Below are 17231 nucleotides of genomic sequence, written 5' to 3' on the forward strand. Positions count from 1 at the left end.
AAAAAAAAAAAATGCTATCATTTCTCTCCAGAGACACAGAGCCAGGAAGGGAAGAGAGACTTTCACCCCTCTTCATACTCCCACCGTTTCTTCCTTGACTACCTTGAAAAAGTCAATATATTGATGTAAAGTCAATAGAATTCGGTGATCGCAAAGCTATGCCCGAATGCTGAGCCAACACCAGGGTGTGGGGGAAGCTGGCTTGCCGGAGACGAAGGCGTGTGTGGTCCAGAAGGATGAGTAAGTCCCGTGATGAAGGCAAAACGGGAACAGCATCCCAGACAGAGACAAACACGTGCAAAGGCACGGGGGTGAGATGCAGTGGAGTGAACTGCAAAACGGTTCGCCTTCCCGGAGCCCCCAAAACAAGGCAAAATGGTGGCCACTAAAGCTGGCGAGAGAGAGGGACTGGAGCGATAGCACAGCGGGGAAGGCATTTGCCTTGCACGCCGCCAACCCGAGTTCAATTCCCAGCATCCCATAGGGTCCCCTGAGCACCGCCAGGAGTAATTCCTGAGTGCAGAGTCAGGAGGAACCCCTGTGCATCCATCGCTGGGTGTGACCCAAAATGAAAAAAAAAAAAAGGCTGGCTAGAGGGGCCGGAGCCCCCCAACACTCTTCACCGGCCCTACGAGGCCACCCCAGCCCCTTCCTAGCCCCGAGCTAGGGATGACGCTGCCGCTTGGCTCTGCACTCTGCAGGTGCCGGAATCTAAGGCCCGTGCTCGTCACCCTGTTATTGCTTCTCTAAACTTGCACCAGAGGTGGGCAAACAGGACCAGCAGGTTCTGTTTGGACAAGAGCTGGGGAGGTATCCGGGCTAAGAAATTTTCCCTCTCCCCTGGCCTGTGAGCTGGAAGGCTCCCAGAGGTGGTGTGACTGTCCCGCCCGCCCGCTCTCCTCGAATCACCCGTCGTCCAGCGTCGTCCAGCGCTGCTTTGACGAGCACCTGCTGGGAGCTCAGTGTTGTGTCAGGGGCTGGGGACACCCTGACGACTGTCCGCCTCTCGAAGGCTGGCTGCAAAGGCCCCACGGAAACGCCCACGGGATGTCCCGGGGGATGACAGGCCTCACAGGGAGGCGGCCCTGGGTCGGATCCCCAGCACCTCCCGTGTGAGAATGTCCCAGAGCGCAGGAACTGGGCTCTCGCATCCGTGAGAGACTTAGCCAGGCTCTGGGCTAAATATTCTTCCTGTGGCTTATTTCATCCTCACCACAGCCCGCCTCCGTGGGTCTCATTTCCCGGTGAGGAAACGCGCCTGGGTGTGACCAGACCAGTCCGGCCAACCTCGAGGAGAGTGCCTGGGTCGAGGTGTGTGTGGTCAGCCACCAGCTCTTTAACACTAGCGACACAGCCGCCCAGAGAATCTGTAATTGTTTCATCTTTTTTTTTTTTTTTTTTGCTTTTTGGGTCACACCTGGCGATGCACAGGGGTTACTCCTGGCTCTGCACTCAGGAATTACTCCTAGCGGTGCTGGGGGACCATATGGGATGCTGGGAATCGAACCTGGGTCGGCCGCGTGCAAGGCAAACGCCCTCCCCGCTGTGCTATCGCTCCAGCCCCTTCGTTTCATCTTTTGTGGGAGGTGGCCGTCAGCCCTCAGCCCTGGTGGCTCTGCACTCAGAATGACTCCTGGGGCCCGAGAGATAGGACAGCGTGTAAGGGGCTTGCCTTGCCTGCATCTGGCCCAAGTCCGATCCCCAGCATCCCGTGAGGTCCCCAAAACACCACCGGGAGTAATTCCAGAGTGCAGAGCTGGGAGTAACCCCTGAGCATCGCCAGCTCTGCCCCCCCCCCAAAAAAAAGGACGGGGGGTGGGTGGGGGAGGGGGAACAGGGGCGGATTGCTCCTGGAGGTGCTCAGGGGTTACTCCTGGCTCTCTAACTCAGGAATCACTCCTAGCGGGGCTCAGGGGACCATACGGGATGCCAGGATCAAACCTCGGCCACGCGCACGCAAGGCTCTCTCTCCAGCCCAGTGTCATCCTTTGTATTTTTGTCAGTAGAGCCCAGGCTCAAACCCAAGGCTTCGTGCCTTTGTCCTACCACTGAGCTCCCCTCTCAGTCCTTAGGCCTTTTAGTTTAGGTAAATGGTATCGATCCAGAGAGAGGAAGATGGGACGAAGACTTGGGTACATTAATGGCTTCTTGGAGAAGGGGACACCTGATTCACCTGATTTGGGCCTTGCGGTTTGGGCTGAGTAGGGAAGGGGGGGAGATAAGAACATCTAATGGCACTTCCTGGAATCCCCACGGGCATCCTAGGAATGACAAAGCTGGCAGCAGGCGGGCCTGGCAAGCCAGAGCGGTTCTGACTTCTTCATTTGAAGCAGGGCTGGGGGTGGAGCCCCACACCTTCCCCCCTGCAAAGTGTGTCCTCAGGCAGGGGGCTGACCTGGGCTTCCTAGAATCCCCACCGCCTGCCTGGGTTTGACCCATGGCAGCCTACAGGGCCCCCTGAGCCTCACCCCAGAACACAGAGCCTGGAGTAAGCCCCGAGCACCCCTGGGTGTGGCCACAAAAACCAAAAAGTGTGTGGTCACCCCTGTGATGGGGTCTTTAAAATAGGGGTGATGGGGTTGGAGCGATAGTACAGTGGGGAGGGCATTTGCCTTGCACATGGCGGGTTTGATCCCCGGCATCCCATATGGTCCTCCGAGCACCGCCAGGAGTGATTCCTGAGTGCAGAGTCAGGAGTAACCCCTGAGCATTGCTAGGTGTGCCCCCCGATAATTATATTAATAACAACAATAATAATAATAAAATAGGGGTGAAGTGACGGTACAGCGGGTAGGGCATTTGCCTTGCCTATGCCTGACCCAGTTCAGCACTCCGTGTGGTCCCCCAGTCCCTACCAGTAGTGATCCTCGAGCTCAAAGCCAGAAGTAAGCCTTGAGTACAGCAAGGTGGGCCCCCCTAAAAAAAATGAACTAGAACGAAATAGGGTGTACCGCCCTGCTACTCTGCCGTCTCTTTTACTGTGCTCTCCTGCATCTCGCCCCAGATGGAACTGTCGGCAGCCACAGAGAAAGAATGAAAAGAGTTAGCGTTGGGTAAAAAAAAGCAGGGGAGGGGCCGGAGCGATAGCACAGCGGGTAGGGCGTTTGCCTTGCACGAGGCTGGCCCAGGTTCGATCCCCAGCATCCCATATGGTCCCCTGAGCACCGCCAGGAGTAATTCCTGAGTGCAGAGCCAGGAGTAACCCCTGGGTATCAATGGGTGTGACCCAAAAAGCAAAAAAAAAAAAAGGCAGGGGAGTTTCCGCTGGAGAGAGGGGGTCCTTGAGATGGAGACGGGAACACCCGGCCTCCCTGCCTCCTCTCTGCCCCCCTGTGAGTCCCAGGACCTTGTGTTGTAGGAAAGGGTGGTCAGCACCTTCTCACTGTCGCCTCTACCTTCCCAGATACGTGCAGGTGAAATTTGTCTGTATTCGGAGCCAGTCAAACAGGAAGAGACAATCCGAGGCGGACAAGTGCCCCGCGTACTTGCTCCTGCGGTACAACGAGATGCTGGACAGACTCTTTATCACGGAACTCAACACCCAGCATGTCCACAGCGGCTCCAAAGCCCCGTGGCCCCGGGGAGACGACCCCAGCAAGTCTCCGACGACAGTGTGCCTGCAGAAAGCCCAGCCCGCACAGCCCCCCGCCGAGAAGGACCTCGAGCTGGTGGAGAAGCCCCCGGACGACGCGGCCCCCCTCGGCTTGGAGGAGGCCCGGAGCCCCTCAAGGCCAGAGCAGGAGAGCGTCATCCCCGCCGACCTGGCGAAGATAGCCAAAGTGATGAAGAACTTCCTCAAGGGGGACGAGGGGTCCAGGGCTTCCCTCAGCATCGGCAACAGCCAAGACCTGGACCGGCTCAGCTTCCAGAGCAGCAAGATGGGCGACCTGTTCTCTCGCTTCCCCGAGAACCTGCTGCTGCACCGGGTGGAGAACACCCCGGGCCACGTCCTCTACGCCTTCCTGGTGGAGAACCGGGAGCGGGAGAGCCGCGTGGTGCACTTCGCCGTGCTCCAGGCGGAGACGGCGGCCTCCGCGGCCAAGATGCTGAGCATCTTCACGGAGTTCAACTCCGACTGGCCCAAGGTCAAGGTGGTCTTCGTGGACCCGTCTTTCCCGCACCGAGCCGCCCTCAAGGAAGTCTTCCCGGCCGCCCGCATCCTCCTCTCCATCTACCACACCACCCGCCTCCTGGAGAAGAAACTGCACCGCAGCCCCGTGGACCTGCACTTCAAGCGGCTGATGAAGGAGGCGCTCCGGGAGGCGGTGTTCGCCACTTCCGACATCACCCTGCAGAACCTCCGCCAGATGTCCAAGGCCGTCCTCGACGAGGAGCTCTTCGGCTTCCTGCAGACCCACTGGTTCTCCTGCGAGCTGCTGTGGTACATGCACGTCCGGAAGGGCCTGCACGCGTGCAACACCTACATGGACAGCCTCGACGTCGTCACCAGCAAAGTGTCCAGCCTCTTCCGAGAGCAGCAGTCCCTGATGGACTGCATCCTCCGCTTCGTGGACTACATCGACTTCTTCAACACCAAGGGCGTGAAGCACCTGCCCACCGGCCCGCCCAAGTCCAAGAGACCCCGCCCCGCGGCGGGGCCGCCCAAGTCCAAGAAGGCTCTGGGGACCTGCGAAGACCGCCTGACCAGGGACCCCGTGGGAGAGACACAGCCGGAGCCGCCGGGGCCACCGCCAGAGCCGCAGACCCCGCGGCAGCCCTTCCAGGGCGGCATGCTGGACACCCTGCACGAGAGCGGCTCGGAACTGGCCTACAAGCTGTGCCACAACGAGTGGGAGGTGGTGCAGAACTCCACCCACCTGGTGGACCTGGCGGGCCCCGCCGTGGCCGTGCAGCTGCTGGAGGACTCGCAGCAGGTGGGCAGAGACGGCCGCAGCTGCAGCTGCTCCTTCCAGCGGGGCTACCACCTACCCTGCCGCCACGTCCTGGCCCTGCTGCACACCAGCCAGCAGCCCGTGGGCGAAGCCATGGTGTGCCGGCGGTGGCAGAAGCGGTACCAGCACCTCCTCGGGCCCCACGGGGAGCTCCGGGCCCCGGTCGTGTCCCCGAACCTGGGCCGGCCCGAGAAGCGGGAGGGCTGCGGCGACGTGATCCTGGACCTGAGCCGGGAGCTGGCCAACCTGCTGATGCAGAGCGAGGGCCGCGAGCTGGAGGAGCGCTGCTCCACCCTGCGCAAGATCCTGGACCTCTGGGCCGACCGCCGCCAGCCGCCAGAGCCCGCGCAACAGCCAGGGGACTTCAGGGACGTGGGCCGCCTCCCTTTCCTCTGGGGAAAGCAGGAGGAAGGGGGGGAGGGGCTCCCTCCTGTCGGCGCGCGGGTTCACAACTGAAGCGCGCACGTGCGAGGCTGGCGCCTTGGACCACCCGCCCCTCACCAGGGAACTCTGGGGGCTGAGAGCGGGGGCAGGTACCTGGGCGGGGGCGGAGGAGGGGGGCGGTCAGCATCTTAAAGGCTGTCTTCCCTGGTAGGGCCCCGAGGACGGTTCCGACATGCAGAGGAGGAACCCCATGGTGTGTGCGCCCCCGAGTCCTCTGCTCTCCTCGGCCCTGCCTTTGGTATTCTTGTGGCACCTCATTCCTTGTTCAACGCCAAAGTGATCTCCATGCTGAAGGGTCATCCCCCCTCCCTCCTCCCTGACTCCTGAGATCAGATCCTCCGCGGCAGAGAGGCTGAGAGGGCACGGACCTAGTGGAAGGGACGGTTTTCAGGGATAAAAGGGACGGCGGGTGACCCGTAAGTGTTGCTGCTCTTTACAAAGAATCTGTGTTATTTATACCTATTTTTATTCCGATTCAATAAAGGTGGCTTGGTTTGGTTTTAAATAAAACCCAGTAAGCAGGAGGACAATGTGTGCTGATTGAATAAGGAAGGGGTTGCCTCGGAGTTGCGGGCCAAGTGAAACTGCTGCCTAAGATTTTTCAGCCCACCACGTCTTTTTTTTTTCTTTCTTTTTGGGTCACACCCTGCGATGCTCAGGGGATACTCCTGGCTCTGCACTCAGGAATTACTCCTGGCAATGCTAAGGGTACCACATGGGATGCCAGGGATCAAACCCCAGTCCGCCACGTGCAAGGCAAACGCCCTACCCACTGTGCTATCACTCCAGCCCCAACTCACCACTTCTTTTTTTTTTCTTTTTGGGTCACACCCGGCGATGCACAGGGGTTGTTCCTGGCTCTGCACTCAGGAATTACTTCTGGAGGTGCTCAGGGGACCATATGAGATGATGGGAATCGAACCCGGGTCGGCTGCGTGCAAGGCAAACGCCCTACCGGCTGTGCTATTGCTCCAGCCCCTCACCACTTCTTCTTACCAACCATGTCCTCAAGGTAGATTTCAGACTGCCCACGTCAAATGCTAGCAGGTGACTAGCGAAGAAACTAGCAACCAAGGAGGAATCTGAAGCTTTGAATCAATTCTGGCAATGCACTGGGGGAGTACAGGCAAATCCATAATTTTTCTTCAACCCATCATCTCATCTGCAAAAAAAAAAAAACAAACTAGCGTGTTGGCGGTAGTTTCTGCTTTTTTTGCAGTGCTGGGGGTTGAATGTGTTGGCTGACTTAATCCCCATTACCCGGCGAGATGTATAAACATTTTCATCACAGATAGGAACACCAACACTGACTTTTGTCATTATTAGTTTGTAACTGTAGTCACCTAGGTAGCCACTGGATTATCAAGAAGCAAGGTTGGCTGCCATCTGTCAGCCTCAGTTCCCTTGATAACTCCCCAGGGCATTACAGTCCTGGCAGAGTTCTGGATCTCTTACTTAAAAAGCTGGAGGCGGCTGGACTGGGCAACACAAAAGTTTCAGCGCTTTTTTTTTTTTTTTTTTTGCTTTTTGGGTCACACCTGGTGATGCTCAGGGGTTACTCTGGTTCATACACTCAGGAATTACTCCTGGCTGTGCTCGGGGACCATATGGGATGCTGGGAATTGAACCTGGGTCGGCCGTGTGCAAGGCAAACACCCTACCCACTGTACTATCGCTCCAGCCCCTTCAGTGCTTTCAAGGAGATCTGGATTGGTTTGGGTCCTTGCCACCTGGGAAAGTAGCATTTGAGGGTTGAGGAGAGAGCTCAAAGGTCCGGAGCACATGCTTTGAATGAGGGAGGCCTGAGTTCAATCCCCTGCGTGGATTGGCTCCCAGAGCAGCATGTGCCTCCTCCCTCCCCGCCCCCCAAAGTAGGTAGAATAGGTGAAAAATGTGTGCTGATTGAATAAGGAAGGAATCTCCTTGGAGTTGTGGAGCCAAATGAACCTACTGCCTAAGATTTATCAGCCCACCACTTCTTACAAACCATGTCCTCAACATAGATTTCAGACTGCTGGGTCTTCGTTTCAGAAAATGCAGTCCAATAGGCACCCTTCCCTGACCCTCCCGCCCCCGCCCCCGCCCCCCAACCCTCTACCCCCGGTCCCCCGGGGTTTGGGACTTAACCAAGAAGAAAATAATTTTAAAATGTGGTGAAGCACCTGTTCTTTCCTTTTCATCATTTCGCCATCGTGGTCGTTTCCATAGTAACACACTCTTCCAGCGGCCACTGAGGTTCCGAAGTTCTATCCTCAGATCCAACTTGGTCCAGGATTCCCCCCGACACACATACACGCGCGCACACACACACACACACACACATACACACATAGACACACACATACATACATAGACATAGAAACACAGACACACACAGACACGGACACACACACACACACACAAACACACACACACACTCTCCGCCCCCTCCACCCCCGCCAGCATCCCGAGGCTTTCATTGGCTGCTGCGGCCGAGCCCCTCGTAACGCTGGCAACAGCGCCCGCCCACCGGTCTTTGGGCTGCCATTGGTCGGCGGCCCCGAAGGCTTCCAGCCAGCTCTGGAGGCCATTGGCTGGAGTCACGGCGCAGCCGGAGCCCGGGTTGGCGGGCGCAGAGGTCAGTCAGAGCCAGAGGCAGGGTCAAATAGGGAGAGATGGCGACGGAGCCAAGCTGTGGGTGAGTGATTTCCGAGGGGGTGGAGGCGCGAAGCATCTGGCGGTGGCGTTCCGCCGTGACAACTCCCAGAGGGGCGGGAGGCTGACTTCCCCTCCGCCTCTGAGCAGGAACGTCAGACATGCGCATCCTCCCACCCGGGTTAAGGGTGAAAGGTCAGAGGCCACGTCCCTTCCCCTGGGCTGGTTTCCAGACCTCAGGTACCATGCAAAGCTCCCAGGTTCCCAAGCCTCAGGCTCATCAGCTTCCAGCTGTTGACAGTGCAATAGCGGGCAAGCCCCTGAACCTCTAGGAGCCTCAGTTTTTCATCTGTAAAATGGGGGCAATCCGATATGGGGGTCAAATAGAGGGAAATAGTTGAGCAAGCTGTTGCAGTCAATGCAGGGATTTACGTAGAGGCGGAAGAAGGTGCACACTTGGGGCTGGAGAGATCGTAAAGCGGGGTGTAGCTTTGCTTGCGGATGATACGCTTATGGTTCCCTAGCACAGCTGGGGGTGATTCCTGAGCACAGAGTCAGGAATAAGCCCTGGGCATCGCCAGGTGAGGCCCCCAAACAGAAAGAAAGTGCCCGTGTGTGAGCCTTGGTGAAAGGGATGGAGTCATGAAGGTCTCTGGCTCCTACCGCACTTTTATAAACCAGGACCAGAGCGGCCAGAGACAGTACAGCAGGGAGGGCGCTTGCCGTGCAGGAGGCCAACTCCGCTCCGTCCTCAGCTCCCCCCCAGTCCCTCCCCCCAGCCCTGTCAGCAGCGGACCTTGAGGAGTCAGCCCTGAGCACAGCTGGGTGTGTCCCCCAGGCCCAAAGGAGAGAGTGGATGTCAGGAAGGGACTCGTAACTGTAAACCGCTCTGCAGAGAATGAAGATGCTTGGCAAGGGCCAGGGAGATGCTCACAGGACTGAAGTGCGTGTTTTGTGGAGGGGGAACTCCAGCTTCAATCCCTGATACCCCGTGGTTCCCTGAACACTGCCTTCTGTGCCCCAAAACCAAATTGTTATTCAAGAAAATTGCAGCTTTGGTCTTCATCTCCATTTAGGGTTCATAAATCCCATGTCATCCCCCCCCCCCCCCGTAGAGACACACCCCCTGTATTCAGCGCTTACTCGGGGCTCTGCATTCAGGGATCGCTCCTGGGTGAGCCCAGGTGCAGGGTATCAAACCCGAGTTGGCCTCTTGCAAGGCAAGCGCCCTCAGGGCTGTTCTCTTGCTCCAGCCCCCCCAGGTGTGCTGCTTGGGGGATGGCACCTCCTGAGACCTCATCCCCCACCTCCCTCCAGCTGGCACTTTAGCTGAGGGGATTATCTATCCCCTACCAAGGCGGGCTGATTCAGTTTTGCTTAGGAGTCCATGAGCTCAGAACTCTGTGTTTACAAGTTTATTGTGTATCTCCCCAGCCCTGATACATTGTTACAACACATCTTCCGGGAGACAGTCTTTCCTGAGCCAGCGCCTGGGTTTCAGCCTCTGTTTCTCTCCATAGGCCCATCTTTGCAACAAGATCCCGGAACTACGGGCCAGCCTCCAGCCTCCATCCAGTTGGCGCCTGAAAGCCTGAGCCCACCTGGCCAGCAGCCCTGCGGAGAGAAGTCCCTTGACCTTGGCTTCCAGACGTTTCCCAGCAACCCCCATGGCTCTGGCAATGCTGAATGAGCTCCTGGCGGATGACCCACGCCCGCCTCTGCTGCTGTACCAGGTTGGCAAGACTGCCCAGTTAGAGGCCCTGAACTACCAGAGCTGCTCTATGCAGGAGGTCTTCGCGTGCTTCCCCGAGGTCTTATTTATCCACCGCACCTATAACCCCAGGGGCAAAGTGTTATATACCTTCCTGGTGGACGGGCCGCGGGTGCAGCTGGAGAACCATCTCGCCCGGGCCGTCTACTTTGCCGTCCCTGTCAAGGAGGACGCTGAAGGCCTGGCCCAGATGTTCCAGGTGTTCAAGAGGTGTAACCCGGCGTGGGAGCGCGTCTGCACCGTCCTGGTGGACCCGCACTTCCTCCCTGTGCCCACCCTGGCGATGGAGTTCCCCGCAGCCGAAGTCCTGCTCTCGGCCTTTCACATCTGTAAGTTCCTCCAGGGCAAGTTCTACCAGCTGGCCCTGGGGCAGCCCCTGGAGCGGACGCTGCTGGCCTCTCTGCAGAGCACCATGTGCTCAGCCACGGCGGGCAACCTGCGCAAGCTGCATGCGCTCCTGGGCACCTGCGTCCCGGCTGCCCAGCTGCCCCAGCTCCATGCCCACTGGCTGCTCAACGACCGCATCTGGCTGGCCCACCGCTGGAGGAGCCGCGCCGAGAGCAGCCGCTACTTCCAGGGCCTGGAGGTCGCCACCCGCGTCCTCAGCCTGTCCTTCGGCGCCAGCCCGTCTGCGGAGCAAGGGGTGGCCGCCGTCCTCCGCTCGCTGCAGCACGGCTCCTCCGCGGCGGGCCAGGCCGGCTTCAGCCTGGGCGGGACCGACCCCCTCCTCCACGGCCCCTCCGACCACCGGAGCCCCGAGAGCCCCGGGCAGCTGGTCGAGGCCCGCATCCAGCACTCCCTCAACGCCATCTGCACGGGGCCGGCGGCCCAGCTGTGCCTGGGCGAGCTCGCGGTGGTCCAGAAGTCCGTGCACCTCATCGGCTCGGGCTCAGAGAAGGTGAACATTCAGATCCTCGAGGACACGCACCGGGTGCAGGCCGAGCCCCCCGCCAGCTGCAGCTGCTACTTCAACCAGGCCTTCCGCCTGCCCTGCCGCCACATCCTCGCCATGCTCAGTGCCCGCGGGCAGGTGCTCCAGCCGGACATGCTGCCCGCCCCGTCGTGGACCGCGGGCTGCGCGGCCAGCCTGGACGATGTCCTGAGCAGCAAGTGCAACGAGGCCCTGGATAAGCACCTGGCCGTGGCGCTCCTGACGGAGGAGGTGGAGCAGCTCCTGCAGCGCTGCAGCCAGGAGGAGTTCGCCCTGCGCTACGGCACCCTGCGGGAACTGGCCGACAGCTGGATCGGCCCTTACGAGCAGATCCAGCTGTGACGAGCGCCCCGCCCCCGCCCCCTGCGCACGCTCCAGCGCGCACATGCACGGTCCTGCTTTCCGAGGCGCCTGGGGCCAGAAGGGACAAGGCTCCCCCTGCGGCAGGGCAGGCAGCCTGGATCTTAACTGCGTCCAGCTGGTCCCCGGCGGGGGGCCGTTAGTAAACCATTTTAGGCTTTGCTGCCCTTCAGCAGCCTTCAGCCTCTGAAGGTACCCTGGGAGTTTTGCTACTGTCGTTGTTGACGGCCTTTCAGAAGGTCAAAGCTGGGAAGGGGGAGGGGGCGGGGCAAGAATGTGACTGGGCAGTGGAGCACAGGGCTGGCCCTGTGGGGGCCCTTGGGTTTGTTTGCCGCAGGGTCCAGGCCAGTCTGAGCTCAAGGGCTTGAGTGATCAGTGACCCCTGCTGAAGACAGGGTGGGGGAGATGGGGCCGACTGGGGCTCCCCGGTTCAGGCTCATGGGGGAGGGGGAAGTCGGCAGAGATGCTGGGCGGTGCTGAGCCCCGCCTCCTGCCTGACCCCGCCTCACCCGGCCCCCTCCCTGCAGTTATTAAAGTTGAATGTTGCCTCTTCCAAGTGCATGTCTCTTGGGGTTTCTTCGCTCCTGACTGCCCGGGAACTCTTATGAGAGGTCCTGGGATTCAGATGCTGTCACCTGGGGTCCCCGTCTCTACCCTGCCGGGGTTTGGAGGCCTTTTTCTGATTGGAGGACTTCAGGTGTGGGTCACCACTCGGTGTCCATTTGTCCATCTGCACGGATGGGTAAGATGAAGGCGAGTGGGCCTCACACCCGCCAGGTGCTCGCGTGTTCATTTTCCAGGGCTGGAGAGACAGGACAGCAGGGAGGGCACTTGCCTTGCACATAGCTGATCCGGTTCACTCCAAGGGACCCCATAGGGTCTCCTGGGCCCCGCCAGGAATAGAACCAGGAGCCCTGAGCAAAGTCAGTGTGCCAAACACTCGGCCTGCCCACCCCAATAAATACCAGGTGTTCATTTTCCTGTTCTAGATGCTGGAGCAATAGCACAGCGGGTAGGGCGTTTACCTTGCACACGGCCGACCCGGGTTCGATTCCCAGCATCCCATATGGTCCCCTGAGCACCGCCAGGGGTAATTCCTGAGTGCATGAGCCAGGAGTAACCCCTGTGCATCACTGGGTGTGATCCAAAAAGAAAAAAAAAAAATTTTCCTGTTCTATCAGCCCTCAGCTGGCTGGGAAATGAATGCAAGAAGAGAATTCACCTGGCCTCAGGTGCCACGCTAGAAGGGTGGCAGTGTTCAAAAAAAAGTACAAATGCCCCTCTCTTGGGGAGATGCGCGTCGCAGCTGGTTGCCCAAGATGGGTTTCCTGGCAGACCAGTATCCCGCGAAGATTCTAAGGGCCGGGCCTGGGGTTCGTTAAGAGTGGTTCAACACGCGCCCCCCCCCATCCCAGCCCTGCCACAGCCACCCATGATCCTGTCTACCCAAAAACCATACGGAGAAGCCACCCTCTGTGTCTGGTGCTATTTCATCCAGCTACAAGTAGGAGCCAGGAGGCTGGCCTCTCTTGGGCCTCACTAGGGATGTGTGCCCCGGGGCTGGGTGGGCACGCTCCTGCACCCACCGCGCCCCCTCCACAGGCCCCTCGGGCTCCGGGTGGGCCATCATAAACGTTTGAGCCGCCCGGATGAGGTCCTCTTCCCGCAGGCCTGGGACGGGCACGGTGGGGATGCCAGCGATCATCATGGCCAGGGTAAGGATGCAGATGTCAGGCTGGGGGCTGGCCTCCTTTCCCCCGGCCTCAGAGGCTACGGGCAGCACCCCCGGCGACAGCCCACACAGCAGCAGGGGTCCGGGCCTGCGGGGGGCGCCCCGGGGAGGCCCTCTGCTTCCGGAGCATGCGTCTTCCCAGCCCAGGCGCTCCGGCTGCCTTCCAGGGGGCAATTTGGGGCCGTAGCGGCCAGATTCCTGCCGAAGTGGCTCCCAGCTAGCACCCCCCGGGCAGCCCCTGGCTTCTGGCATTGTCAGGACCGGTCCCCAGGCAGGGGTCACCTGCTCGGCTTGCTGGCTCCGTGGAGCTAGTCCACCAGGGGCCACCATCGCCGGCTCTGCAGGACCAGAGGGACCAAAGGATGAGCTTGGCATGGCAGCCCCACCTGCAGAGACAGGAAGGAGATGGAGCGTTACTTATTCTGGGTCAGCCTGGGAGTCAGCCCTGAGGGGCAGGGCAGACAAGCCGGGCTGGAACTGGAGCCGTTCAGAGCTGACGAGGGGCTAGAAAAAGCGATGGAACAGTGGGGAGGGCCTTGGCCTTGCATGCCGCTGACCCAGGTTCGATCCCCGACATTCCATATGGTCCCCCGAGCAACGCCAGGAATGATTCCTGAGTGCAAAACCAGGAGTCACTCCTGAGCATTGCCAAGTGTCAGCCCAAAGACCGAAGAAGAAGAAGAAGAAAAAGAAGAAGAGGGCTGGGAACTTGTTTCTGTACCCCCAGCCCCTAACCCCACGCAGTTGCTGGAAAAATGTCGCTGAATGATAAGTGGAAGAGGCTGGCTGGGCATTTTTACCATGGTTTCTCTTCAAAGAAAACTGACTCCAGGGCTGGCCCCAAAACACCCTGGGGGACCCAGTCCTGCCCCCACCACCTTCCCAGAGCCAGGAAGTAACTTTTTAGGGGCAGTTGTACCCGCTCTAGTCTCTGGGGGGGCCCCCTCTCTCACCTGCGCCAGAAGACAGAAGACCAGAAAGATGAGACTGTGGAGCCATGAAACAGGACATGGCTGTCCCCAAGCCCCTGTTTGTGAGGACACAGTCATCTGTCCCCTGTCCTCTCTACCCTTCTAGAATGTCGCCTTGACACCGGAACCCGCCTCCCTGCATTGTCTGGGTCATTCTAGAACCCGGATGGGACAATGGGCTGGGGGTAAGAGAGCCTGGGACCAGGAACTGGGGGTTCTAGGTTCTAGCCCTTACTGGGACAGTTTTGGGGCTCTATTTTCCTCGTCTGGGAAAGTGGGGGAGTGGGCTGCCCCCATCAGGCCACGTGAGGATGAAATAAGATCCTGTGTGTGGAAGGAAATGATCAGCGAACCCAATAAAAGAAGGACAGGCGAGAGGTCCCAGCCCAGGAGGAAGAAGGGATCCTCTGAATTCATCACCGCAGGCACTTCCTGCTCTGGCTTGCAGAGTCAGAATGAAATGAAACCCTTGGTTGAGTGTTCCGTTTCTTAGCTCAGATGCACATTGGAGTCTCTGAGACGCTTTAGGAAATTCGGATGTGTCGCCTCGTCCCAGGACTATCACATTGGAATCTCGGAGCCAGATCTAATTACCCTGCCCTGCCCTTTCCCTCCCTTCCCTCCCTTCCTGACCATTCTGGGTGGTACCCGGGGCTTACTCCAGACTCAGGAATCATTCCTGGCAGGGCTCAGGGCACCATACGTGGCACCAGGGATTGAGCCCAGGTCAGCTATGTGCAAAGCAAGCGCCTTTCCAGCTGTACTATCTCTCCAGCCCCAATTAGTGGATTTTTCAAGGTTGCTCAAGTGACTCCAGCACATGCCAAAGTCGAGACCTTTGCTCCAAGGTACTGTCCCTCCCGTCTAGCTGACTTTGACATACCAGGAGAGCTTTCCAGATAAACGGTATCTGAATCTAATCTACCAGCAAATCAAATGAGAATTTGGAAAGGGGCCCCAGGGATCAGCTTCTTAAATGTGCAAGAAAACTGTAGTGCCAGGAACTACAAGTCCAGGTGAAAGATCTCAAATGTGCTCTCTCTCTCTCCCCCTCTTTTTCTCTGGTTTTTGGGCCACACTCAGTGATGCTCAGGACTTCTTCCCTTATTCCTGGGTCTGCTCTCTGGAATCACTCCTTGCAGTGTGCAGGCGATCATATAGGATGCTGGGAATCGAACCCGAGTCGACTGCATGCAAGGCAAGCACCCTCCCCACTGTGCTCGCTCCAGCCCCCACAAATGCTCTCTTTGGAATGCGCTGGCCCGCTGACTGGCCTGACTCGAGAAGCATCCCTCGGGCGGGAGGGAGAGCTCCCCAGGCTGAAGGCCCAGGTTCCGGTCCTAAAGGGTCCTCCGAGCAATGAGCCAGGAAGTGGCTCCTGAGCATCCCTGACTGTGGTCCCCCAAACAAACAAACAAAACCAAACAACACTCCTCAAGGCTTCAGGGGGCAAGGAGACCGTTCAGGAATCAATCTCAGCCTCGGCCATTTATTATTTCTCATCAGAGCTGGCGGCAGCGAGGCCAACCTCCGAGACGGCCCCGCGAGGCTGCAGGCCGTTACTCGTACTTGCAGAAATCCTTAAGTCCGGTGGGCAGGTGAAGCCGGTCAATGGCCAACCGGTGCACCACGTTCTTCTGGATCACTACACGGCACAGCGTCTGCAGGGAGGGTACTGTGGAGAGATGGCAAACGGCGGGAAGGTTGGGACTGGGGAAGTGCCCCCCCACCGCCCCCCATCATTCATCTGAGCATGCACCTTCCCCGGGAAACCCCCTCTCTGGGCCCTGCCTGCTGCATGTGCTTTTCACGCGCTTCGATAACAGCCTCTTTCACAACACACAGGTTACCACACTGCAGCCCTGTTACAACACTCGTGCCCTCCCCGCCCCGTCACCCAGTGCAGGCTCGGAGTTCCCACCTCAGGCCTGGCGGGCCGGGATCAAGCTCACCGGACGAATAAAAATGTCAGCGGAGGTCTCCATAAAGGGCTTGGTGGGCTTTAACGAACGAGACCTCGGGATCGAGCAGGACCCCCCCAGCCCCCCAGAGCCCCTGATCCCTTTCAGCCGGTGTGTGTGTGCCCTAATCGAGGAGCATTTATTTGCTCAGAGAGCACATAGTGCTCAGAGGCCCCAGATCTGAGATTAGATTGAGAATCCCTGTTCATTTATGGCAGACAACACGTACGTTTCAGGGCGGCTAATGTAGCTCAGGAGGTTCTGGGTTCCACCGGGCGCAGCCAAAAGAAAAATAATAAAATGAAATATAATCTGGGGGGGGTTGCTGGAGAGATAGTACAGCAAGGAGGGTATTTGCCTTGCACACAGCCAACCGGGGTTTGATCCCCGGCATCCCATAGGGTCCCCGGAGCACAGCCAGGAGTGATTCCTGAGTGCAGAGCCAGGAGTAAGCCCTGAGCATTACCGGGTGTGACCCCCCAAAAAACCAAATATATATATGTATTGGAGAGATGCAGGAAATTCTTATCAATCACGCCCAAGATGGGTAAACTGAGGCACAGAGTCAGAAAATGTCTAATCCACGGTTACAGGCAAGCGTGGAATTTGAAGCCAGACCACATGCACACACACATATACAACTTCTAAGTTAATGCGTGGCTGAGCAAGGCCCGACAGTTAGACCGAGGAGGGGGATGCCAAGGGGACGGCCCAGGAGGTGGGGTACCTACAGCCGTACTCCAGCTGGACCAGGCGCACGCTCTTGGTGGAGGCGAACACATCCACCACGGCATAGAGGGGCTGGGCCGCGGGCAGCCCCCTGGCGCTGGGGCCCATGTCCTCGCCGTTGATGACGATGTGCATGTCGGCCGTGCCGTCGGGCCGCGGGCAGAAGAGAACGCCCAGGCGGCTGCGGCGCGCCGTGGGGGGCAGCACGTTGAGCTCATAGAGCTGGTCCAGGAGGTGGCTGTAGAGCCCAGGCCGGCTGCGGCCCACCAGGCGGTCGCGGGGGATGCGAAACTGCTCAACGCACAGATAGGGCTCGGCCAGGAGGGGTGGGGGGCGGCTGGGGGCGGCCGCCGCGGGCTCGCCGAGGCCCCCCGGGGGCACGCGATTGTGATGGCGCGTGATGGCGAAGACCCAGGTGTGGCCGAGGCTGACCAGGTCGGGCAGCGAGAACTCGGGCACGGCGGCCAGGCCGGCGGGGTCCAGGGCGGTCAGGCCGAGGCGCAGGTGGCCGCACCAGCCCAGCTCCTTCTCCTCGATCTCCACCAGGAAGACCTGGCCCGGCGCCAGCGGCTCGCGGCTGAAGCACACGCCGTGCGCGAAGCTCTCCACGCGCGTGGCCCGCGTCCCGGAGGGGTCCACGCGGATGTTGGCGCCGTGCACCGGGTGGAAGCGGGTGGGCGCGGGCTCGGGGCGCGCGGGGCTCGGGGGCGCGCCCAGGTCCACGCGGCCGGGGCCAGCAGCCATCGCCCGCCTGGGAGGCAGGCCGGCGCGCGCCAGGGGCTATTTTGGGTGACGGGTTCAGCCAG

The 17231-nt window shown here is 59.4% G+C and overlaps 4 protein-coding genes across 6 annotated transcripts in view; 2 read left to right on the forward strand and 2 right to left on the reverse strand.

Annotated features, from left to right (window-relative positions):
- ZSWIM3 (zinc finger SWIM-type containing 3) overlaps positions 1 to 9636 on the forward strand; it is a 27882-nt gene extending 18246 nt beyond the window's left edge. Inside the window, exons 2-3 of the mRNA XM_004618772.2 lie at positions 3404 to 5425; positions 9491 to 9636. Coding sequence (XP_004618829.2) covers positions 3404 to 5348 — 1945 coding nt within the window. The 3' untranslated portion in view covers positions 5349 to 5425; positions 9491 to 9636. The remainder of the gene's footprint in view (positions 1 to 3403; positions 5426 to 9490) is intronic.
- Positions 9567 to 11661, forward strand: ZSWIM1 (zinc finger SWIM-type containing 1). The gene has a single exon (XM_004618747.2). It carries the CDS (start codon positions 9638 to 9640, stop codon positions 11012 to 11014), a length of 1377 nt encoding a protein of 458 aa, XP_004618804.2. The 5' UTR covers positions 9567 to 9637; the 3' UTR covers positions 11015 to 11661.
- Positions 11662 to 12530: 869 nt separating this feature from the next.
- On the reverse strand, positions 12531 to 13775 carry SPATA25 (spermatogenesis associated 25). 2 transcript variants are annotated; one of them, XM_055140908.1, is made up of 2 exons: positions 13739 to 13775; positions 12531 to 13180 (listed from the first exon to the last, which is right to left on the reverse strand). In XM_055140908.1, exons 1-2 carry the CDS (start codon positions 13773 to 13775, stop codon positions 12531 to 12533), a joined length of 687 nt encoding a protein of 228 aa, XP_054996883.1. The 2 variants fall into 2 exon arrangements, with proteins under 2 accessions (XP_054996883.1, XP_004618830.1); XM_004618773.2 differs by having other exon boundaries at positions 12531 to 13150; positions 13718 to 13775.
- A 1429-nt stretch (positions 13776 to 15204) lies between these two features.
- On the reverse strand, positions 15205 to 17169 carry NEURL2 (neuralized E3 ubiquitin protein ligase 2). 2 transcript variants are annotated; one of them, XM_055138715.1, is made up of 3 exons: positions 16428 to 17169; positions 15926 to 15957; positions 15205 to 15410 (listed from the first exon to the last, which is right to left on the reverse strand). In XM_055138715.1, coding segments are annotated over exons 1-2 (744 nt in total). In that variant the 3' UTR covers positions 15205 to 15410; positions 15926 to 15955. The 2 variants fall into 2 exon arrangements, with proteins under 2 accessions (XP_054994690.1, XP_004618805.2); XM_004618748.2 differs by lacking the exon at positions 15926 to 15957.
- Between the last annotated feature and the right edge of the window lie 62 nt (positions 17170 to 17231).

Source organism: Sorex araneus, chromosome 5 (assembly GCF_027595985.1).
Source record: "Sorex araneus isolate mSorAra2 chromosome 5, mSorAra2.pri, whole genome shotgun sequence".
NCBI lineage: Eukaryota > Metazoa > Chordata > Mammalia > Eulipotyphla > Soricidae > Sorex > Sorex araneus.

Excerpts from the sequence above, each read along its gene's own strand:
- ZSWIM1 (XM_004618747.2), top strand. The coding sequence starts at position 9,638 with ATGGCTCTGGCAATGCTGAATGAGCTCCTGGCGGATGACCCACGCCCG.
- SPATA25 (XM_055140908.1), bottom strand. The coding sequence starts at position 13,775 with ATGTCCTGTTTCATGGCTCCACAGTCTCATCTTTCTG. Across the intron at positions 13,181-13,738 it reads TCCACAGTCTCATCTTTCTG|TAACGCTCCATCTCCTTCCT; the intron begins GTCTTCTGTCTT and ends ACCCAGAATAAG.
- NEURL2 (XM_004618748.2), bottom strand. The coding sequence starts at position 17,169 with ATGGCTGCTGGCCCCGGCCGCGTGGACCTGGGCGCGCCCCCGAGCCCC. Across the intron at positions 15,411-16,427 it reads GGTCCAGCTGGAGTACGGCT|TACCCTCCCTGCAGACGCTG; the intron begins GTAGGTACCCCA and ends ATCTCTCCACAG.